Source organism: Somniosus microcephalus, unplaced genomic scaffold (assembly GCF_052327205.1).
Source record: "Somniosus microcephalus isolate GS21.2 unplaced genomic scaffold, FLI_Smic_1.0 unresolved_chr3, whole genome shotgun sequence".
Lineage (NCBI taxonomy): Eukaryota > Metazoa > Chordata > Chondrichthyes > Squaliformes > Somniosidae > Somniosus > Somniosus microcephalus.
The window spans coordinates 16161815-16186477 of NW_028225181.1; the positions used below are offsets into that span (position 1 = coordinate 16161815).

Consider the following 24663-nt stretch of genomic DNA (forward strand, 5'->3'; position numbering starts at 1 on the left):
GCTGCACTTTCGGAGGGGCAGTACTGAGGGAGCGCTGCACTGTCGGAGGGGCAGTACTGAGGGAGCGCTGTACTGTCGGAGGTGCAGTACTGAGGGAGTGCTGCACTGTCGGAGGTGCAGTACTGAGGGAGCGCTGCACTGTCGGAGGGACAGTACTGAGGGAGCGCTGCACTGACGGAGGGACAGTACTGAGGGAGCGCTGCACTGTGGGAGGGGCAGTACTGAGGGAGCGCTGCACTGTCGGAGAGGCAGTACTGAGGGAGCGCTGCACTGTCGGAGGGACAGTACTGAGGGAGTGCTGCACTGTCGGAGGGGCAGTACTGAGGGAGCACTGCACTGTCGGAGGGACAGTACTGAGGGAGCGCTGCACTGTCGGAGGGACAGTGCTGCAGTACTGAGGGAACGCTGCACTCTCGGAGGGGCAGTACTGAGGGAGCGCTGCACTGTGGGAGGGGCAGTACTGAGGGAGCGCTGCACTGTGGGAGGGGCAGTACTGAGGGAACGCTGCACTCTCGGAGGGGCAGTACTGAGGGAGCGCTGCACTGTCGGAGGGACAGTACTGAGGGAGTGCTGCACTGTGGGAGGGGCAGTACTGAGGGAACGCTGCACTCTCGGAGGGGCAGTACTGAGGGAGGTGCCTACTTTCAGATGAGACGTTAAACCGAGGCCGTCTGTCCTCTCAGGTGGACGTAAAAGATCCCATGGCAATATTTCGAAGAAAAGTAGGGGAGCTATCCCAGGTGTCCTGGCCAATATTTATCCCTCAACCAACATAACAAAAACAGATGATCTGATCATTATCACATTGCTGTTTGTGGGAGCTTGCTGTGCGCAAATTGGCTGCCACGTTTCCTACATTACAACAGTGACCACACTGCAAAAGTACTTCATTGGCTGTAAAGCGCTTTGAGACGTCCGGTGGTCATGAAAGGCGCTATAGAAATGCAAGTCTTTCTTTAATCTGTTTTTATGTTTAACGTCTCATCCGAAAGACGGCACCTCCAACAGTGCGGCACTCCCTCAGCACTGCACTGGGACTGTCAGCCTAGCTTTATGTGCACGAGTCCCTGGAGTGGGACTTGGACCCACGACCTTCTGACTCAGTAGGCGAGTGTGCTGCCCACTGAGCCACTGGCTGACACTCGGGAAGTAAATTTATACCATTTATCAGAAAATATTTCTTCTCAAAGGGGAATAAACATTTGGAATATCAGACATTCTGTTCATGAAACACAAAGTGCCCCTGGCGCGGACACAATGGGCCAAAATGGCCTCCTTCCATGCTATAACTTTCTATGATTCTATGGTAATATAAGCCAAACCCAACGTACCAAAACTATGTTTAGTGAACGAAAAAGGAAAGCGAGTGAGGTTCAGGAAGCAATGTGCGTGTTACAACATAGTGCAAAAACCTGCAGATACCCGGCTGTAAGACGCAATTATTATGTTAAATAAACTGGGATGCATGAAGAAAGGTTACAGTTTATACAACTTAAGATCTGTGGGGGGGAAAATTCGGTTGGTTAGCGCTGCTCGCGAAATTTGACCAGTCGTTTTGCGGCGGCGCTGAACACTACCGCCACGATCTCCTGCGCCAGCAGATCATGACGTCAGTCGAGCGTGCGACGCCCCGGTAGCGCCCCGGACCGGATATTGAGTCGCGCCCCCTGCCTTAGCGCCTGCCACTGGCAACAACAGGTAGAGGGGAACGTTTTCAAGTCGGGAAGGGGCTGGGGAGGGGGAAGTGCTATTTAAAGGCGGGCGCTTCCTGCCTTTTCTTGTCAGCAAAATCTTTGCTTTGAACGGTGTCCTGAGGAGTTTTGGCCCTCGGCGCCACTTTTGAGGTTCCTAAGCTCTGAGCTCTTTCCCTGGGCTTATCCATTGGTGCTTCCAACACAATTGCTTTCGAGGTCTCTCCAGGCCGAGATTCAAGCCTGCAATGAGCAGGGAGTGGCTGGCCAGCAAGATGGCCCCTCCCCTTTAAGAACTGGATGGCGCCAGTCTGTCTGGCTTCCATGGTAACAGACATCGCCTGAGCTTCGATAGCGCTCTGAGGTAGCGCCTCGCTCCCCGACGTTAGTGCCTTAAGAGAGGTGTGTAGCGCTCCTGGGGCGATAGAGGCCAATTTCGCAAGCGGTGCTGATAATTAGCGCCGGGCGCTAAACTTTGCGCCCGGACGATATTAGCGCCCTCAAAATGGCCGATACCCACTTTCCCCACCCCCCCCTGCTCTCCTGTTAAACTCTCTACGAAACTATTTGTCATTGATGTGAATTAACTTGGCAAATCATTTACATTTAAAGATTTAAAGGCAAGGGAATACACAGTGAATGGTAAGACCCTCGGAAGGACAGAGGATCAGAGAGACCTTGGTGTGCATGTACATAGATCCCTGCAGGCAGCAGGACAGGTAGATAAAGTGGTTAAAAAGGCATATGTGGTACTTGCCTTCATTAGCCGAGACACAGAATATAAGAGCAGGGAGGTTATGATGGAGCTGTACAAAACGCTAGTTAGGCCACAGCTGGAACACTGTGTGCAGTTGTGGTCGCCACACTATAGGAGGGTTGTGACTACATTGGAGAGGGTGCAGAGGAGATTCACCAGGATGTTACCTGGGCTGGAGCGCTTCAGCTATGAAGAGAGACTGGACAGGCTGGGGTTGTTTTCCTTAGAGCAGAGAAGGCTGAGGGGGGACCTGATTGAGGTGTACAAAATTATGAGGGGCATAGATAGTGTAGATAGAAAGGAACTTTTCCCCTTAGTAGAGGGGTCAGTAACCAGGGGGCATAGTTTCAAGGTAAGGGGCAGGAGGTTTAGAGGGAATTTGAGGAAAAACTTTTTCACCCAGAGGGTGGTTGGAATCTGGAACCCACTGCCTGAAAGGGTGGTAGAGGCAGGAACCCTCACAACATTCAAGAAGCATTTAGATGAGCACTTGAAACGCCATAGCATACAAGGCTACGGACCAAGTGCTGGAAAATGGGATTAGAATAGACAGGGCTTGATGGCCGGCGTGGACACGATGGGCCGAAGGGCCTCTTTCTGCACTGTATAACTCTATCGATGGGCCGAAGGGCCTCTTTCTGCGCTGTATGACTCTATCGATGGGCCGAAGGGCCTCTTTCTGCGCTGTATGACTCTATCGATGGGCCGAAGGGCCTCTTTCTGCGCTGTATGACTCTATCGATGGGCCGAAGGGCCTCTTTCTGCGCTGTATGTCTCTATCGATGGGCCGAAGGGCCTCTTTCTGCGCTGTATGACTCTATCGATGGGCCGAAGGGCCTCTTTCTGCGCTGTATGACTATCGATGGGCCGAAGGGCCTCTTTCTGCGCTGTATGACTCTATCGATGGGCCGAAGGGCCTCTTTCTGCGCTATATGACTCTATCGATGGGCCGAAGGGCCTCTTTCTGCGATGTATGACTCTATCGATGGGCCGAAGGGCCTCTTTCTGCGATGTATAACTCTATCGATGGGCCGAAGGGCCTCTTTCTGCGATGTATAACTCTATCGATGGGCCGAAGGGCCTCTTTCTGCACTGTATGACTCTATCGATGGGCCGAAGGGCCTCTTTCTGCGCTGTATGACTCTATCGATGGGCAGAAGGGCCTCTTTCTGCGATGTATAACTCTATCGATGGGCCGAAGGGCCTGTTTCTGCGCTGTATGACTCTATTGATGGGCCGAAGGGCCTGTTTCTGCGCTGTATGACTCTATCGATAGGCCGAAGGGCCTCTTTCTGCGCTGTATGACTCTATCGATGGGCCGAAGGGCCTCTTTCTGCGATGTATAACTCTATCGATGGGCCGAAGGGCCTGTTTCTGCGCTGTATGACTCTATCGATGGGCCGAAGGGCCTCTTTCTGCGATGTATAACTCTATCGATGGGCCGAAGGGCCACTTTCTGCGATGTATAACTCTATCGATGGGCCGAAGGGCCTGTTTCTGCGCTGTATGACTCTATCGATAGGCCGAAGGGCCTCTTTCTGCGCTGTATAACTCTATCGATGGGCCGAAGGGCCTCTTTCTGCGATGTATAACTCTATCGATGGGCCGAAGGGCCTGTTTCTGCGCTGTATGGCTCTATCGATGGGCCGAAGGGCCTGTTTCCGCGCTGTATGGCTCTATCGATGGGCCGAAGGGCCTCTTTCTGCGCTGTATGACTCTATCGATGGGCCGAAGGGCCTGTTTCTGCGCTGTATGACTCTATCGATGGGCCGAAGGGCCTGTTTCTGCGCTGTATGGCTCTATCGATGGGCCAAAGGGCCTGTTTCCGCGCTGTATGGCTCTATCGATGGGCCGAAGGGCCTCTTTCTGCGCTGTATGACTCTATCGATGGGCCGAAGGGCCTCTTTCTGCGCTGTATGACTCTATCGATGGGCCGAAGGGCCTCTTTCTGCGCTGTATAACTCTATCGATGGGCCGAAGGGCCTCTTTCTGCGCTGGATAACTCTATCGATAGGCCGAAGGGCCTCTTTCTGCGCTGTATGACTCTATCGATGGGCCGAAGGGCCTGTTTCTGCGCTGTATGACTCTATCGATGGGCCGAAGGGCCTCTTTCTGCGCTGTATAACTCGACGACTCTATGGTTTCCACATTAAACTGCTGGTTGAGACTCGAAGGGAATCAAGGGGAGTCGGGCGAGAAAGTAGAGATGAGGTCGATGATCAGCCGTGGTCGCATTGAATGGCGGAGCAGGTTCGAGGGGCCGAATGGCCGACTCCTGCTCCTATTTCTTATGTCAGTAATCAACAACAACCATAACAACAATAACCTGTATTTATATAGTGCCTTGAACATAGTAAAACGTCCCAAGGTGCTGCACAGGAGCATTTTAAGATGACAAATTTGACACCGATCCACATAAGGATAAATTAGGGGGGTGACCAAAAGCTTGGTCAAAGAGGTCGGTTTTAAGGAGCGTCTTACAGGAGGAGAGAGGGGTAGAGAGGCGGAGAGGTTTAGGGAGGGAATTCCAGAGCTTAGGGCCTCGGCAACTGAAGGCACGGCCACCAAAGGTCGAGCGATTCTAATCAGTGACGCTCAAGAGGGCAGAACTAGAGGAGCGCAGATACCTCGGGGGGTTGTGAGGCTGGAGGAGATTACAGAGATAGGGAGGGGCGAGGCCACGGAGGGATTTGAAAACGAGGATGAGAATTTTTTAATCGGTTAGTGACTGCCGAATGAGCTTCCTGTCCGGGAGCAAAGGTCAGCGAGGGATCGGGTCTGGAAAAAAATAGCATTTGTGATTTTTATACCAAATCTCATGATTTTTAAGAGTTTGTTGTGGCGGAGCCACCAAGGGTCTCAGAACAATTAGTAATAATCCCTTTAACTACAGTGTAGTGCAGCCGCGGACTGCACCTTTAAACTGCCTGTTAACTGCACTGTATTGTCTTTTCCTGCACTCCACGTGATGACGTCATGACGCCGATCACGTGACCGCCAGTGGCGCGAAGAACGCGATGACGTCATGACGTCAGCTTCCAGAATCTTCCAGTAGTCGTCGAGTGCCCAGCAAGCTGAGTAGACCTGTGTACCGTTTCTCCTGTAGTTTCCCTGTTAACTTCGTTGTTCATTAAAACCTGTTGATTTGATTCATCGAGTCGAATACCTTATTCAGATACGAACCTCCATTCCTACATGGTCTCCTTTCCCCGTAGCCCTGCAATTGTTTTTCCTTCAGGCACTTAGTGTAGGGGGTGGCGTGTGCCCAGTCAGCTCTGCCCCTGACTGTCTCTGAGCGGTTCGAATCGCTCCCACACCCCTGGGTTCTCGACACCGGGCTTAGGTACAGGTGGCGATACAGAATTAGAGTAGACAACTGGTTTGGTACAAGAAAACCGTAATTTTATTAAAGGCACGACAATATTACAACACTGGAAATTACTAGCATAATTACAGACATATAAAAGTACACTTAGTTGGGAATGGGGAACACACGGCACAACGAGGGAACAATCACATTAATAATTCCCCTACCCTGTCCCACCCCCAATACCTAACTAGGTTGAGCTAAGAGGGGCCAGGGATTTATGCTCACCACTGGGGTTTCCTTGACAGTTCGAAACCTGTCAGTTAAGCCGGTTGCGGTTTTGGGGTTCGCTCTTTGTGTCCTTTGGGGCCTGCCGTCCCCATGTGGTCTCAGTCTGGGGAACTGCGAAGGTCCCTCAGTTGGGTTGAGTCCGCTGATGCGGTAAGGGCGCGGTTATGGATTTGTCCGGTAAGTCCTCTTTTCTTTTGCTAGAAATAGGGATAGTAAAGTCTTTTTTTGGATACCTTAGGTTGTAGAGTGGAAACTTCGGGTTTTGTTCTTCTTGTGGTGGTTTGGTCGTCGAGTTTCGTTGCGGCTGGGGCCCATTTGGTGGTCTTTGGTGTAGGCTTGGTCTTTTTCTGCCTCGTTGTCCTCGGTTGAGCCTGCCCCGCCGTGCTGCCCCTTTGATCTTGCTGTTTGGCTTCGTTCCTTGTCGTGCCCCGATGGCTGGCCCTCTCTTGCCGTGCTGAGCGTTTGGCCCCCGGTGTTATGGTGGGCGTCCTCCGTGTCAGAGCGGGACAAGCAGAGAAGAGAAGAGAGACCTTGGCTACCGGTGGGCCTACAATTATACAGGTTCTTCGTTCCCTTATCTGCCCGCCAAATCAGGTCGACTTCTTTGTTTAATTTTGGCGAGCTCGTCATTCACCTTAACTGCTTTTGGGGCGGGTGTCTCCTTGCTTAATGGCTTCAATATCCTGGCTGTTTGTTATTTATGAAGTTTAATCGGCGTTTTCCTGGCTTGGTAGCTACTTCGAACTGTAACCGATTATTTATGCAAAAAGTTAATGGCCTCAGGATTAGGTCTATCCTGAGTTGATCTGTTTCAAGATGAAGGATGCATATTCTGTGTTTATCTAGCTGTCTGGCTTTAGAAATGACAAAGTCTTTCACAGGTCCGTGCAGGTTAGGTTTCTTTTCAAAGCTTTGAATGGGCCAGCCTTTGCAGGGCTTTGCTTTTTAAAATCCTGCAGGCTTCTGTCACGAGGTTCAGAAGCCATTTTCTTTTGGGTACCCTTTTTAATAACTTGTCCAAAATCAGGGCCCCTTTCTTAGCAACTTTTGGGGAATGTGGGAATTTTGAGAACCCTACATTAGCAATTCCCTTTTGAAAGCCACGATTGAATCTGCCTCCACCACCCTTTCAGGCAGTGAATTCCAAACCGTAACCACTCGCTGTGTAAAAACGTTTTTCCTCATGTCGCCTTTGGTTCTTTTGCCAATCACCTCAAGTCTGTGTCCTCTGGTTCTCGACACTCCCGCCAGTGGGAACAGTTTCTCTCTCTCTACTCTGTCTAGAACCCGCATGATTTTGAACACCTCCATCAAATCTCCTCTCAATCTTCTCTGCTCCAAGGAGAACAACCCCAGCTTCTCCCGTCTATCCACGTAACTGAAGTCCCTCATCCCCTGGTACCATTCTCGTAAATCATTTCTGCACCCTCTCTAAGGCCTTCACATCCTTCCTAAAGCAGTGGTCCTACTGCCGACCCCTGGGGAACACCACTGTATACCTTCCTCCAGTCCAATAAACAACCGTTCACCACTACTCTCTGTTTCCTGTCACTTAGCCAATTCCGTACCCACGCTGCCACTGTCCCTTTTATTCCATGGGCTTCAACTTTGCTGCCAAGCCTATTATGTGGCACTTTGTCAAACGCCTTTTGGAAATCCATGTAAACCACGTCAACCGCATTGAGCTCATCAACCCTCTCTGTTACCTCATCAAAAAACTCAATCAATTTAGTTAAACACGATTTACCTTTAACAAATCCGTGCTGGCTTTCCTTAATTAATCCACACTTGTCCAAGTGAATGTTACTTTTGTCCCGGATTATAATTTCTAAAAGCTTCCCCATTACCGAGATTAAACTGACTGGCCTGTAGTTGCTGGGTTTATCCTTACACCCTTTTTTGAACAAGGGCAACATTTGCAATTCTCCAGTCCTCTGGCACCACCCTCTATCTAAGGAAGATTGGAAGAGTATGGCCAGTACCTCCGTGATTTCCACCATTACCTCCCTCAGCATCCGAGGATGCATCACATCTGTTCCTGGTGACTTATCTACTTTAAGCACAGCCAGCCTTCCTAGTACCTCCTCTTTATCAATCTTTATCCCATCCAGTATCTCCTGATTTATGAAACGGTGGGGTTGGCAAGTCTGCTGTACTGAGACAGCCTGATCTCACACCTAGTGTGGGACTGAGCTCGCAGACACACACAGAGCAGGAAAGGCCTAGGCTCCATCCTCGGCCTGTGCTGGTCCCAGGGGCGGGAGGAAAGGTCTACAATTGGGCTCAGTGCCCTTTGGTCAGGAACAGGAAGAGCCAGCCAGGGTTCTAGCTCCGGGTTATCCTGGGAATGTGGCGGGGGGATGGGGAAGGGGAGCCTGAGGCCAGTGATCATGATCTTAACGTTCTCTTTCTCCGGTTCTGTTGCAGGAGGCAAGGAAGGCGACTTGTGATAGCAGCCTGTCAGAGGTACAGTGTGACGGCAGGGGGGAGGGGGCAAGGGCAGGGGCGAGGGGTGGGGACGAGGGGCAAGAGGGAGGGGGCGGAGGGTGAGGGGGCAGGGGTGAGGGGCAGTGGGTGAGGGGCAAGAGGGAAAGGGCAGAGGGAGATGGGGCAGGGGTGAGGGGTTGGGGCGAGGGACAAGGGGGAGGGGCGAAAGGCAAAGGCAATCGGGTGAGGGGTAGGGGGTGAGGAGAAGGGGCAAGGGGGAAAGGGCACAGGGCAAGTGCGAGGGGCAAAAGGCAAGGGCGAGGGGAAGTTGTCAGGGGAAAGAGGGAGAGGTGAAGGGCGAGGGGGAGGGGGGGAAGCACGGGGAAGGGGTGAGGGGGAAGAGCAAATGCCAAGAGGGAGGAGCAAAGGACGAGGGAGTTCCTGTGTGACCCGAGGGGGCGAAAGTTTAGAGGGGTTAGAGTTTGGGGGGGAGTTGGGGTTCGGATGTCAGGGGCTAACCCCTCTGACTGATGGGTCAGGGTTCGGGGGTCGGGGGGCTAACCCCTCTGATTGACAGGGGTCAGGGTTTGGGGTTCGGGGTGTGATTCGGGGATTTGGGTGTCTAACACTCTGACTGACAGGGGTTAGGGTTTGGGGTTCGGATGTGGTGATTCGGGGGTCGGGGGGCTAACCCCTCTGATAGACAGGGGTCAGGGTTTGGGGTTTGGGGTGTAGTGATTCAGGGATTTGGGTGTCTAACACTCTGACTGACAGTGATTAGGGTTTGGGGTTCGGGATGTGGTGATTTGGGGGTCGGGGGGCTAACCCCTCTGAACGACAGGGGTCAGGGTTTGGGGTTTGGGGTGTTGGGATTTGAGTGTCTATCCCCCTGACTGACAGGGGTCAGGGTTTGGGGTTCGGGGTGTTGGGATTTGAGTGTCTAACCCCTCTGACTGACAGGGGTCAGGGTTTGGGGTTTGGGGTGTTGGGATTTGAGTGTCTATCCCCCTGACTGACAGGTGTCAGGGTTTGGGGTTCGGGGTATTGGGATTTGAGTGTCTAACCCCTCTGACTGACAGGGGTCAGGGTTCGGGGTTCGGGGTGTTGGGATTTGAGTGTCTAACCCCTCTGACTGACAGGGGTCAGGGTTCGGGGTTCGGGGTGTTGGGATTTGAGTGTCTAACCCCCTGACTGACAGGGGTCAGGGTTCGGGGTTCGGGGTATTGGGATTTGAGTGTCTAACCCCCTGACTGACAGGGGTCAGGGTTTGGGGTTCGGGGTGTTGGGATTTGAGTGTCTAACCCTCTGACTGACAGGGGTCAGGGTTTGGGGTTCGGGGTGTTGGGATTTGAGTGTCTAACCCCCTGACTGACAGGGGTCAGGGTTTGGGGTTCGGGGTGTTGGGATTTGAGTGTCTAACCCCCTGACTGACAGGGGTCAGGGTTTGGTGTTCGGGGTGTTGGGATTTGAGTGTCTAACCCCCTGACTGACAGGGGTCAGGGTTTGGGGTTTGGGGTATTGGGATTTGAGTGTCTAACCCCCTGACAGACAGGGGTCAGGGTTTGGGGTTTGGGGTATTGGGATTTGAGTGTCTAACCCCCTGACAGACAGGGGTTCGGGGTTTGGGGTTCGGGGTGTAGTGATTCAGGGATTTGGGTGTCTAACACTCTGACTGACAGGGGTCAGGGTTTGGGGTTCGGGGAGTGGTGATTCGGGGGTCGCGGGGCTAACCCCTCTGACTGACAGGGGTCAGGGTTTGGGGTTCGGGGTGTTGGGATTTGAGTGTCTAACCCCTCTGACCGACAGGGGTCAGGGTTTGGGGTTCGGGGTGTAGTGATTCAGGGATTTGAGTGTCTAACCCCCTGACTGACAGGGGTCAGGGTTTGGGGTTCAGGATGTGGTGATTCGGGGGTCGCGGGGCTAACCCCTCTGACTGACAGGGGTCAGGGTTTGGGGTTCAGGTTATTGGGATTTGAGTGTCTAACCCCCTGACAGACAGGGGTCAGGGTTTGGGGTTCGGGGTGTAGTGATTCAGGGATTTGGGTGTCTAACACTCTGACTGACAGGGGTTAGGGTTTGGGGTTCGGGGTGTGGTGATTCGGGGGTCAGGGGGCTAACCCCTCTGACAGACAGGGGTCAGGGTTTGGGGTTCGGGATGTGGTGATTCGGGGGTCAGGGGGCTAACCCCTCTGAACGACAGGGGTCAGGGTTTGGGGTTCGGGGTGTTGGGATTTGAGTGTCTAACCCCCTGACTGAGAGGGGTCAGGGTTCGGAATTCGGGGTGTTGGGATTTGAGTGTCTAACCCCCTGACTGACAGGGGTCAGGGTTTGGGGTTCGAGGTGTTGGGATTTGAGTGTCTAACCCCCTGACTGACAGGGGCCAGGGTTTGGGGTTCGGGGTATTGGGATTTGAGTGTCTAACCCCCTGACTGACAGGGGTCAGGGTTTGGGGTTCGGGGTGTTGGGATTTGAGTGTCTAACCCCCTGACTGAGAGGGGTCAGGGTTCGGAATTCGGGGTGTTGGGATTTGAGTGTCTAACCCCCTGACTAACAGGGGTCAGGGTTTGGGGTTCGGGATGTGGTGATTCGGGGGTCGGGGGGCTAACCCCCCTGACTGACAGGGGTCAGGGTTTGGGGTTCGGGGTGTGGTGATTCGGGGGTCGGGGGGCTAACCCCTCTGACTGACAGGGGTCAGGGTTTGGGGTTCGGGGTGTGGTGATTCGGGGGTCGGGGGGCTAACCCCTCTGACTGACAGGGGTCAGGGTTTGGGGTTCGGGGTGTGGTGATTCGGGGGTCGGGGGGCTAACCCCTCTGAATGACAGGGGTCTGGGTTCGGGGTGTTGGGATTTGAGTGTCTAACCCCTCTGACTGACAGGGGTCAGGGTTCGGGGTATTGGGATTTGAGTGTCTAACCCCCTGATGGACAGGGGTTCGGGGTTTGGGGTTCGGGGTATTGGGATTTGAGTGTCTAACCCCTCTGACTGACACGGGTTCGGGGTTTGGTGTTCGGGGTATTGGGATTTGAGTGTCTAACCCCCTGATGGACAGGGGTTCGGGCTTTGGGGTTCGGGGTATTGGGATTTGAGTGTCTAACCCCTCTGACTGACACGGGTTCTGGGTTTGGGGTTCGGGGTATTGGGATTTGAGTGTCTAACCCCTCTGACTGACACGGGTTCGGGGTTTGGTGTTCGGGGTATTGGGATTTGAGTGTCTAACCCCCTGATGGACAGGGGTTCGGGCTTTGGGGTTCGGGGTATTGGGATTTGAGTGTCTAACCCCTCTGACTGACAGGGGTTCGGGGTTTGGGGTTCGGGGTATTGGGATTTGAGTGTCTAACCCCTCTGACTGACACGGGTTCGGGGTTTGGTGTTCGGGGTATTGGGATTTGAGTGTCTAACCCCCTGATGGACAGGGGTTCGGGCTTTGGGGTTCGGGGTATTGGGATTTGAGTGTCTAACCCCTCTGACTGACACGGGTTCGGGGTTTGGTGTTCGGGGTATTGGGATTTGAGTGTCTAACCCCTCTGACTGACAGGGGTCAGGGTGCGGGGTATTGGGATTTGAGCGTCTAACCCCCTGATGGACAGGGGTTCGGGGTTTGGGGTTCGGGGTATTGGGATTTGAGTGTCTAACCCCTCTGACTGACACGGGTTCGGGGTTTGGGGTTCGGGGTATTGGGATTTGAGTGTCTAACCCCTCTGACTGACACGGGTTCGGGGTTTGGGGTTCGGGGTATTGGGATTTGAGTGTCTAACCCCCTGACTGACAGGGGTCAGGGTTTGAGGGCTGATCTCTCTGACTGATTGCCCCTTCAGCTCACGGCCAGCCTGGACCCTGTTGCCCGGATTCAGATGCGGACTCGCCGCACCCTGAGAGGACATTTGGCCAAAATCTACGCCATGCACTGGGGCACGGACTCCAGGTACGTTCGGATTGGGATTTTCTTTAGAAACAGATGGATTAACGTTTGTTTGAGGGGGGAGGTGCTTGTTGGGTGTACGTGTGAGTTGCTGCTGGGAACCATGTCTCATTCACTCCACCAAAACCCTTCCTGATTTTGGAATACTTCCTGGTGTACCGGGCCTCAGTGAGACCACAACTTGAGTACTGTGTGCAGTTTTGGTCGCCTTATCTGAGGAAGGATGTTCTTGCCATGGAGGGAGTGCAGCGAAGATTCACCACACTGATACCTGGGATGGCAGGAATGACGTATGAGGAGAGATTGGGTCGATTGGGCTTGTACTCGCTGGAGTTTAGAAGAATGAGAGGGGATCACATTGAAACTTATAAAATTTTGACAGGACTGGACAGACTAGATGCAGGAAGGATGTTCCCGATGGTCGGGGAGTCCAGAACCAGGGGTCACAGTCTAAGGATAAGGGGTCGGCCATTTAGGACAGAAATGAGGAGGAATTTCTTCACCCAGAGAGTGGTGAACCTGTGGAATTCTCTACCACAGAAGGCAGTAGAAGCCAATACATTAAATATATTCAAGAAGGAGTTAGATATATTTCTTAAGGTTAAAGGAATCAAGGGATATGGGGAGAAGGCAGGGACTGGGTACTGAATTTGGATGATCAGTCATGATCTCATTGAATGGCGGAGCAGGCTCGAGGGGCCGAATGGCCTACTCCTACTCCTATCTTCTATGTTTCAATGTGTCGATGTATATCAGAGTGTTACAGTGAGGGGTGTGGGGTATATCAGTGTTACAGTGAGGGGTGTGGGGTATATCAGTGTTACAGTGAGGGGTGTGGGGTATATCAGTGTTACAGTGAGGGGTGTGGGGTATATCAGTGTTACAGTGAGGGGTGTGGGGTATATCAGAGTGTTACAGTGAGGGGTGTGGGGTATATCAGTGTTACAGTGAGGGGTGTGGGGTATATCAGAGTATTACAGTGAGGGGTGTGGGGTATATCAGTGTTACAGTGAGGGGTGTGGGGTGTATCAGTGTTACAGTGAGGGGTGTGGGGTGTATCAGTGTTACAGTGAGGTGTGTGGGGTATTTCAGTGTTACAGTGAGGGGTGTGGGGTATGTCAGTGTTACAGTGAGGGGTGTGGGGTATTTCAGTGTTACAGTGAGGGGTGTGGGGTATGTCAGTGTTACAGTGAGGGGTGTGGGGTATATCAGTGTTACAGTGAGGGGTGTGGGGTATATCAGTGTTACAGTGAGGGGTGTGGGGTATGTCAGTATTACAGTGAGGGGTGTGTGGTATATCAGAGTGTTACAGTGAGGGGTGTGGTGTATATCAGTGTTACAGTGAGGGGTGTGGGGTATATCAGAGTGTTACAGTGAGGGGTGTGGGGTATATCAGTGTTACAGTGAGGGGTGTGGGGTATATCAGTGTTACAGTGAGGGGTGTGGGGAATATCAGAGTGTTACAGTGAGGGGTGTGGGGTATATCAGTGTTACAGTGAGGGGTGTGGGGTATATCAGTGTTACAGTGAGGGGTGTGGGGTATATCAGTGTTACAGTGAGGGGTGTGGGGAATATCAGAGTGTTACAGTGAGGGGTGTGGGGTATATCAGTGTTACAGTGAGGGGTGTGGGGTATATCAGTGTTACAGTGAGTGGTGTGGGGTATATCAGTGTTACAGTGAGGGGTGTGGGGTATATCAGTGTTACAGTGAGGGGTGTGGGGTATATCAGTGTTACAGTGAGGGGTGTGGGGAATATCAGAGTGTTACAGTGAGGGCTGTGGGGTATATCAGTGTTACAGTGAGGGGTGTGGGGTATATCAGTGTTACAGTGAGGGGTGTGGGGAATATCAGAGTGTTACAGTGAGGGGTGTGGGGTATATCAGTGTGTTACAGTGAGGGGTGTGGGGTATATCAGTGTTACAGTGAGGTGTGTGGGGTATATCAGAGTGTTACAGTGAGGGGTGTGGGGTATATCAGTGTTACAGTGAGGGGTGTGGGGTATATCAGTGTGTTACAGTGAGGGGTGTGGGGAATATCAGTGTGTTACAGTGAGGGGTGTGGGGAATATCAGAGTGTTACAGTGAGGTGTGTGGGGTATATCAGTGTGTTACAGTGAGGGGTGTGGGGTATATCAGTGTTACAGTGAGGTGTGTGGGGTATATCAGAGTGTTACAGTGAGGGGTGTGGGGTATGTCAGAGTGTTACAGTGAGGGGTGTGGGGTATATCAGTGTTACAGTGAGGGGTGTGGGGAATATCAGAGTGTTACAGTGAGGGGTGTGGGGTATATCAGAGTGTTACAGTGAGGGGTGTGGGGTATATCAGAGTGTTACAGTGAGGGGTGTGGGGTATATCAGTGTTACAGTGAGGGATGTGGGGTATATCAGTGTTACAGTGAGGGGTGTGGGGTATATCAGAGTGTTACAGTGAGGGGTGTGGGGTATATCAGAGTGTTACAGTGAGGGGTGTGGGGTATATCAGTGTTACAGTGAGGGGTGTGGGGTATATCAGAGTGTTACAGTGAGGGGTGTGGGGTATATCAGAGTGTTACAGTGAGGGGTGTGGGGTATATCAAAGTGTTACAGTGAGGGGTGTGGGGTATATCAGTGTTACAGTGAGGGATGTGGGGTATATCAGAGTGTTACAGGGAGGGGTGTGGGGTGTATCAGTGTGTTACAGTGAGGGGTGTGGGGTATATCAGTGTGTTACAGTCAGGGGTGTGGGGTGTATCAGTGTTACAGTGAGGTGTGTGGGGTATATCAGAGTGTTACAGTGAGGGGTGTGGGGTATATCAGTGTGTTACAGTGAGGGGTGTGGGGAATATCAGTGTGTTACAGTGAGGGGTGTGGGGTATATCAGTGTTACAGTGAGGGGTGTGGGGTATATCAGAGTGTTACAGTGAGGGGTGTGGGGTGTATCAGAGTGTTACAGTGAGGGGTGTGGGGTATATCAGTGTGTTACAGTGAGGGGTGTGGGGAATATCAGTGTGTTACAGTGAGGGGTGTGGGGTATATCAGTGTGTTACAGTGAGGGGTGTGGGGAATATCAGAGTGTTACAGTGAGGGGTGTGGGGTATATCAGAGTGTTACAGTGAGGGGTGTGGGGAATATCAGTGTGTTACAGTGAGGGGTGTGGGGTATATCAGAGTGTTACAGTGAGGGGTGTGCGGTATATCAGTGTGTTACAGTGAGGGGTGTGGGGAATATCAGAGTGTTACAGTGAGGGGTGTGGGGAATATCAGTGTGTTACAGTGAGGGGTGTGGGGTATATCAGAGTGTTACAGTGAGGGGTGTGGGGTATATCAGTGTTACAGTGAGGGGTGTGGGGTATATCAAATAGTTACAGTGAGGGGTGTGGGGTATATCAGTGTGTTACAGTGAGGGGTGTGGGGTATATCAGTGTTACAGTGAGGGGTGTGGGGAATATCAGTGTGTTACAGTGAGGGGTGTGCGGTATATCAGTGTTACAGTGAGGGGTGTGGGGTATATCAGTGTGTTACAGTGAGGGGTGTGGGGTATATCAGTGTTACAGTGAGGGGTGTGGGGAATATCAGAGTGTTACAGTGAGGGGTGTGGGGTTTATCAGTGTGTTACAGTGAGGGGTGTGGGGTATATCAGAGTTTTACAGTGAGGGGTGTGGGGTATATCAGAGTGTTACAGTGAGGGGTGTGGGGTATATCAGTGTTACAGTGAGGGGTGTGGGGAATATCAGTGTGTTACAGTGAGGGGTGTGGGGTATATCAGAGTGTTACAGTGAGGGGTGTGGGGTATATCAGAGTGTTACAGTGAGGGGTGTGGGGTATATCAGAGTGTTACAGTGAGGGGTGTGGGGTATATCAGTGTGTTACAGTGAGGGGTGTGGGGTATATCAGTGTTGCAGTGAGGGGTGTGGGGTATATCAGTGTTACAGTGAGGGATGTGGGGTATATCAGTGTGTTACAGTGAGGGGTGTGGGGTATATCAGAGTGTTACAGTGAGGGGTGTGGGGTATATCAGAGTGTTACAGTGAGGGGTGTGGGGTATATCAGAGTGTTACAGTGAGGGGTGTGGGGTATATCAGTGTGTTACAGTGAGGGGTGTGGGGTATATCAGTGTTGCAGTGAGGGGTGTGGGGTATATCAGTGTTACAGTGAGGGGTGTGGGGTATATCAGTGTTGCAGTGAGGGGTGTGGGGTATATCAGTGTTACAGTGAGGGGTGTGGGGTATATCAGTGTTACAGTGAGGGATGTGGGGTATATCAGAGTGTTACAGTGAGGGGTGTGGGGTATATCAGAGTGTTACAGTGAGGGGTGTGGGGTATATCAGAGTGTTACAGTGAGGGGTGTGGGGTATATCAGTGTTACAGCGAGGGGTGTGGGGTATATCAGAGTGTTGCTGTGAGGGGTGTGGGGTATATCAGAGTGTTACAGTGAGGGGTGTGGGGTATATCTGAGTGTTACAGTGAGGGGTGTGGGGTATATCAGAGTGTTACAGTGAGGGGTGTGGGGTATATCAGAGTGTTACAGTGAGGGGTGTGGGGTATATCAGAATGTTATAGTGAGGGGTGTGGGGTATATCAGAGTGTTGCAGTGAGGGGTGTGGGGTTCATCAGAGTGTTACAGTGAGGGGTGTGGGGTATATCAGAGTGTTACAGTGAGGGGTGTGCGGTATATCAGAGTGTTACAGTGAGGGGTGTGGGGTATATCAGAGTGTTACAGTGAGGGGTGTGCGGTATATCAGAGTGTTACAGTGAGGGGTGTGCGGTATATCAGAGTGTTACAGTGAGGGGTTTGGGGTATATCAGTGTGTTACAGTGAGGGGTGTGCGGTATATCAGAGTGTTACAGTGAGGGGTGTGGGGTATATCAGTGTGTTACAGTGAGGGGTGTGGGGTATATCAGTGTGTTACAGTGAGGGGTGTGGGGTATATCAGTGTGTTACAGTGAGGGGTGTGGGGTATATCAGTGTGTTACAGTGAGGGGTGTGGGGAATATCAGAGTGTTACAGTGAGGGGTGTGGGGTATATCAGTGTTACAGTGAGGGGTGTGGGGTATATCAGTGTTACAGTGAGTGGTGTGGGGTATATCAGTGTTACAGTGAGGGGTGTGGGGTATATCAGTGTTACAGTGAGGGGTGTGGGGTATATCAGTGTTACAGTGAGGGGTGTGGGGAATATCAGAGTGTTACAGTGAGGGCTGTGGGGTATATCAGTGTTACAGTGAGGGGTGTGGGGTATATCAGTGTTACAGTGAGGGGTGTGGGGAATATCAGAGTGTTACAGTGAGGGGTGTGGGGTATATCAGTGTGTTACAGTGAGGGGTGTGGGGTATATCAGTGTTACAGTGAGGTGTGTGGGGTATATCAGAGTGTTACAGTGAGGGGTGTGGGGTATATCAGTGTTACAGTGAGGGGTGTGGGGTATATCAGTGTGTTACAGTGAGGGGTGTGGGGAATATCAGTGTGTTACAGTGAGGGGTGTGGGGAATATCAGAGTGTTACAGTGAGGTGTGTGGGGTATATCAGTGTGTTACAGTGAGGGGTGTGGGGTATATCAGTGTTACAGTGAGGTGTGTGGGGTATATCAGAGTGTTACAGTGAGGGGTGTGGGGTATGTCAGAGTGTTACAGTGAGGGGTGTGGGGTATATCAGTGTTACAGTGAGGGGTGTGGGGAATATCAGAGTGTTACAGTGAGGGGTGTGGGGTATATCAGAGTGTTACAGTGAGGCGTGTGGGGTATATCAGAGTGTTACAGTGAGGGGTGTGGGGTATATCAGTGTTACAGTGAGGGATGTGGGGTATATCAGTGTTACAGTGAGGGGTGTGGGGTATATCAGAGTGTTACAGTGAGGGGTGTGGGGTATATCAGAGTGTTACAGTGAGGGGTGTGGGGTATATCAGTGTTACAGTGAGGGGTGTGGGGTATATCAGAGTGTTACAGTGAGGGGTGTGGGGTATATCAGAGTGTTACAGTGAGGGGTGTGGGGTATATCAAAGTGTTACAGTGAGGGGTGTGGGGTATATCAGTGTTACAGTGAGGGATGTGGGGTATATCAGAGTGTTACAGTGAGGGGTGTGGGGTGTATCAGTGTGTTACAGTGAGGGGTGTGGGGTATATCAGTGTGTTACAGTGAGGGGTGTGGGGTGTATCAGTGTTACAGTGAGGTGTGTGGGGTATATCAGAGTGTTACAGTGAGGGGTGTGGGGTATATCAGTGTGTTACAGTGAGGGGTGTGGGGAATATCAGTGTGTTACAGTGAGGGGTGTGGGGTATATCAGTGTTACAGTGAGGGGTGTGGGGTATATCAGAGTGTTACAGTGAGGGGTGTGGGGTGTATCAGAGTGTTACAGTGAGGGGTGTGGGGTATATCAGTGTGTTACAGTGAGGGGTGTGGGGAATATCAGTGTGTTACAGTGAGGGGTGTGGGGTATATCAGTGTGTTACAGTGAGGGGTGTGGGGAATATCAGAGTGTTACAGTGAGGGGTGTGGGGTATATCAGAGTGTTACAGTGAGGGGTGTGGGGAATATCAGTGTGTTACAGTGAGGGGTGTGGGGTATATCAGAGTGTTACAGTGAGGGGTGTGCGGTATATCAGTGTGTTACAGTGAGGGGTGTGGGGAATATCAGAGTGTTACAGTGAGGGGTGTGGGGAATATCAGTGTGTTACAGTGAGGGGTGTGGGGTATATCAGAGTGTTACAGTGAGGGGTGTGGGGTATATCAGTGTTACAGTGAGGGGTGTGGGGTATATCAAATAGTTACAGTGAGGGGTGTGGGGTATATCAGTGTGTTACAGTGAGGGGTGTGGGGTATATCAGTGTTACAGTGAGGGGTGTGGGGAATATCAGTGTGTTACAGTGAGGGGTGTGCGGTATATCAGTGTTACAGTGAGGGGTGTGGGGTATATCAGTGTGTTACAGTGAGGGGTGTGGGGTATATCAGTGTTACAGTGAGGGGTGTGGGGAATATCAGAGTGTTACAGTGAGGGGTGTGGGGTTTATCAGTGTGTTACAGTGAGGGGTGTGGGGTATATCAGAGTTTTACAGTGAGGGGTGTGGGGTATATCAGAGTGTTACAGTGAGGGGTGTGGGGTATATCAGTGTTACAGTGAGGGGTGTGGGGAATATCAGTGTGTTACAGTGAGGGGTGTGGGGTATATCAGAGTGTTACAGTGAGGGGTGTGGGGTATATCAGAGTGTTACAGTGAGGGGTGTGGGGTATATCAGAGTGTTACAGTGAGGGGTGTGGGGTATATCAGTGTGTTACAGTGAGGGGTGTGGGGTATATCAGTGTTGCAGTGAGGGGTGTGGGGTATATCAGTGTTACAGTGAGGGATGTGGGGTATATCAGTGTGTTACAGTGAGGGGTGTGGGGTATATCAGAGTGTTACAGTGAGGGGTGTGGGGTATATCAGAGTGTTACAGTGAGGGGTGTGGGGTATATCAGAGTGTTACAGTGAGGGGTGTGGGGTATATCAGTGTGTTACAGTGAGGGGTGTGGGGTATATCAGTGTTGCAGTGAGGGGTGTGGGGTATATCAGTGTTACAGTGAGGGGTGTGGGGTATATCAGTGTTGCAGTGAGGGGTGTGGGGTATATCAGTGTTACAGTGAGGGGTGTGGGGTATATCAGTGTTACAGTGAGGGATGTGGGGTATATCAGAGTGTTACAGTGAGGGGTGTGGGGTATATCAGAGTGTTACAGTGAGGGGTGTGGGGTATATCAGAGTGTTACAGTGAGGGGTGTGGGGTATATCAGTGTTACAGCGAGGGGTGTGGGGTATATCAGAGTGTTGCTGTGAGGGGTGTGGGGTATATCAGAGTGTTACAGTGAGGGGTGTGGGGTATATCTGAGTGTTACAGTGAGGGGTGTGGGGTATATCAGAGTGTTACAGTGAGGGGTGTGGGGTATATCAGAGTGTTACAGTGAGGGGTGTGGGGTATATCAGAATGTTATAGTGAGGGGTGTGGGGTATATCAGAGTGTTGCAGTGAGGGGTGTGGGGTTCATCAGAGTGTTACAGTGAGGGGTGTGGGGTATATCAGAGTGTTACAGTGAGGGGTGTGCGGTATATCAGAGTGTTACAGTGAGGGGTGTGGGGTATATCAGAGTGTTACAGTGAGGGGTGTGCGGTATATCAGAGTGTTACAGTGAGGGGTGTGCGGTATATCAGAGTGTTACAGTGAGGGGTTTGGGGTATATCAGTGTGTTACAGTGAGGGGTGTGCGGTATATCAGAGTGTTACAGTGAGGGGTGTGGGGTATATCAGTGTGTTACAGTGAGGGGTGTGGGGTATATCAGTGTGTTACAGTGAGGGGTGTGGGGTATATCAGTGTGTTACAGTGAGGGGTGTGGGGTATATCAGTGTGTTACAGTGAGGGGTGTGGGGTATATCAGTGTGTTACAGTGAGGGGTGTGGGGTATATCAGAGTGTTACAGTGAGGGGTGTGAGGTATATCAGTGTGTTACAGTGAGGGGTGTGCGGTATATCAGAGTGTTGCAGTGAGGGGTGTGGGGTATATCAGTGTTACAGTGAGGGGTGTGGGGTATATCAGAGTGTTACAGTGAGGGGTGTGGGGTATATCAGTGTTACAGTGAGGGGTGTGGGGTATATCAGAGTGTTACAGTGAGGGGTGTGGGGTATATCAGTGTTACAGTGAGGGGTGTGGGGTATATCAGAGTGTTACAGTGAGGGGTGTGGGGTATATCAGTGTTACAGTGAGGGGTGTGGGGTATAGCAGAGTGTTACAATGAGGGGTGTGGGGTATATCAGTGTTACAGTGAGGGGTGTGGGGTATATCAGAGTGTTACAGTGAGGGGTGTGGGGTATATCAGTGTGTTACAGTGAGGGGTGTGCGGTATATCAGAGTGTTGCAGTGAGGGGTGTGGGGTATATCAGAGTGTTACAGTGAGGGGTGTGCGGTATATCAGAGTGTTACAGTGAGGGGTGTGGGGTATATCAGTGTGTTACAGTGAGGGGTGTGCGGTATATCAGAGTGTTGCAGTGAGGGCTGTGGGGTATATCAGAGTGTTACAGTGAGGGGTGTGGGGTATATCAGAGTGTTGCAGTGAGGGCTGTGGGGTATATCAGAGTGTTACAGTGAGGGGTGTGGGGTATATCAGTGTGTTACAGTGAGGGGTGTGCGGTATATCAGAGTGTTGCAGTGAGGGGTGTGGGGTATATCAGTGTGTTACAGTGAGGGGTGTGCGGTATATCAGAGTGTTGCAGTGAGGGCTGTGGGGTATATCAGAGTGTTACAGTGAGGGGTGTGCGGTATATCAGAGTGTTACAGTGAGGGGTGTGGGGTATATCAATGTGTTACAGTGAGGGCTGTGGGGTATATCAGAGTGTTACAGTGAGGGGTGTGGGGTATATCAGTGTGTTACAGTGAGGGGTGTGCGGTATATCAGAGTGTTGCAGTGAGGGCTGTGGGGTATATCAGAGTGTTACAGTGAGGGGTGTGGGGTATATCAGAGTGTTGCAGTGAGGGCTGTGGGGTATATCAGAGTGTTACAGTGAGGGGTGTGCGGTATATCAGAGTGTTGCAGTGAGGGGTGTGGGGTATATCAGTGTGTTACAGTGAGGGGTGTGCGGTATATCAGAGTGTTGCAGTGAGGGCTGTGGGGTATATCAGAGTGTTACAGTGAGGGGTGTGCGGTATATCAGAGTGTTACAGTGAGGGGTGTGGGGTATATCAGTGTGTTACAGTGAGGGGTGTGGGGTATATCAGAGTGTTGCAGTGAGGGGTGTGGGGTATATCAGTGTGTTACAGTGAGGGGTGTGCGGTATATCAGAGTGTTGCAGTGAGGGCTGTGGGGTATATCAGAGTGTTACAGTGAGGGGTGTGGGGTATATCAGTGTGTTACAGTGAGGGGTGTGCGGTATATCAGAGTGTTACAGTGAGGGGTGTGGAGTGTATCAGAGTTTTTTTTTATTCATTGATGGGATGTGGGCGTCGCTGGCTGGCTAGGCCTACATTTAGTGCCCATCCCTAATTGCCCTTGAGAAGATGGTGGTGAGCCACCTTCTTGAACCGCTGCAGTCCATATGGTGCAGGTATACCCACAATGCTGTTAGGAAGGGAGTTCCAGGATTTTGGCCCAGCGACAGTGAAGGAACGGCGATACAGGTCCAAGTCAGGATGGTGTGTGGCTTGGAGGGGAACCTGTAGGTGGTGATGTTCCCATGCGTCTGCTGCCCTTGTCCTTCTAAGTGGTAGAGGTTGTGGGTTTGGAAGGTGCTGTTGAAGGAGCTTTGGCGAGTTACTGCAGTGCATCTTGTAGATGGTACACACTGCAGCCACAGTGCGCCGGTGGTGGAGGGAGTGAATGTTGAAGGTGGTGGATGGGGTGCCAATCAAGCGGGCTGCTTTATCCTGAATGGTGTCGAACTTCTTGAGTGTTGTTGGAGCTGCACTCATCCAGGCAAGTGGAGAGTATTCCACCACACTCCTGACTTGTGCCTTGTAGATGGTGGAAAGGCTTTGGGGAGTCAGGAGGTGAGACACTCGCCGCAGAATTCCCAGCCTCTGGCCTGCTCTTGTAGCCACAGTATTTATATGGCTGGTCCAGTTCAGTTTCTGATCAATGGTGACCCCCAGGATTATGATAGTGGGGGATTCAGCGAAGGTGATGCCATTGAATGTCAAGGGGAGATGGTTAGAGTATCGATTGTTGGAGATGGTCATTGCCTGGCACTTGTGTGGTGCGAATGTTACATGCCACTTGTCAGCCCAAGTCTGAATGTTGTCCAGGTCTTGTTGCATATGGACACGGACTGCGTCAGTATCTGACGAGTCTCGAATGGTGCTGAACAGTGTGCAAACATCAGCGAACATCCCCACTTCTGACCTTATGATGGAGGGAAGGTCATTGATGAAACAGCTGAAGATGGTTGGGCCTAGGACACTGCCCTGAGGAACTCCTGCAGTGATGTCATGTGATTGAGATGAATGACCTCCAACAACCACAGCCAACTTCCTTTGTGCTAGGTATGATTCCAACCAATGGAGAGTTTTCCCCTTGATTCCCATTGACTTCAGTTTTGCTAGGGCTCCTTGATGCCACACTCGATCAAATGCTGCCTTGATGTCAAGGGCAGTCACTCTCACCTCACCTCTTGAGTTCAGCTCTTTTGTCCATGTTTGGACCAAGGCTGTAATGAGGTCAGGAGCTGAGTGGCCCTGGCAGAACCCAAACCCGGCGTCAGTTAGCAGGTTATTGCTGAGTAAGTGCCGCTTGATACCACTGTCGACGACACCTTCCATCATTTTGCTGATGATTGAGAGTAGACTGATGGGACGGTAATTGGCTGGGTCGGATGTGTCCTGCTTTTTGTAGACAGGACACACTAGGGCAGTTTTCCACATTGCCGGGTAGATGCCAGTGTTGTAGCTGTACTGGAACAGCTTGGCTAGGGGCGCAGCTAGTTCTGGAGCACAAGTCTTCAGTACTATTGCCGAAATGTTGTCAGGGCCCATAGCCTTTGCAGTATCCAGTTCTTCAGCCGTTTCTTGACATCACGTGGAGTGAATTGAATGGGCTGAAGACTGGCATCTGTGATGCTGGGGACCTCAGGAGGAGTCCGAGATCGATCATCCACTCGGCACTTCTGGCTGAAGATAGTTGCAAATCCTTCAGCCTTGTCTTTTGCACTCACGTGCTGGGCTCCACCATCATTGAGGATGGGGCTATTTTTGGAGCCTCCTCCTCCTGTTAACTGTTTAATTGTCCACCACCACTCACGACTGGATGTGGCAGGACTGCAGAGCTTTGATTTCATCCGATGGTTGTGAGATCACTTAGCTCTGTCTATCGCATGTTGCTTCCGTTGTTTGGCATGCAAGTAATCCTGTGTTGTAGCCTCACCAGGTTGACACCTCATGTTTCGGTATGCCTGGTGCTGTTCCCGGCATGCTCTCCTGCACTCTTCGTTAAACCAGGGTTGATCACCCGGCTTGATGGTAATGGTAGAGTGAGGGATATGCCGGGCAATGAGGTTACAGATTGTGGTTGAATACAATTCTGCTGCTGCTGATGGCCCACAGCGCCTCATGGATGCCCAGTTTTGAGTTGCCAGATCTGTTCGAAATCTGTCCCATTTAGCACGGTGGTAGTGCCACACAACACGGTGGAGGGTATCCTCAACATGAAGACGGGACTTCGTCTCCACAAGGACCGTGCGGTGGTCACTTCCACCAATGCTGTCATGGACAGATGCATCTGCAACAGGTAGATTGGCGAGGACGAGATCAAGTAGGTTTTTCCCTCTTGTTGGTTCCCTCACCACCTGTCGCAGA

At 51.8% G+C, this 24663-nt stretch overlaps 1 protein-coding gene across 1 annotated transcript in view; it reads left to right on the forward strand.

Annotated features, from left to right (window-relative positions):
- The window catches only part of LOC147091225 (guanine nucleotide-binding protein G(I)/G(S)/G(T) subunit beta-3-like), a 129698-nt gene that overhangs the window by 79296 nt on the left and 25739 nt on the right, over window positions 1-24663 (forward strand). Inside the window, exons 3-4 of the mRNA XM_085976524.1 lie at window positions 8474-8512; window positions 12288-12394. Coding sequence (XP_085832650.1) covers window positions 8474-8512; window positions 12288-12394 — 146 coding nt within the window. The remainder of the gene's footprint in view (window positions 1-8473; window positions 8513-12287; window positions 12395-24663) is intronic.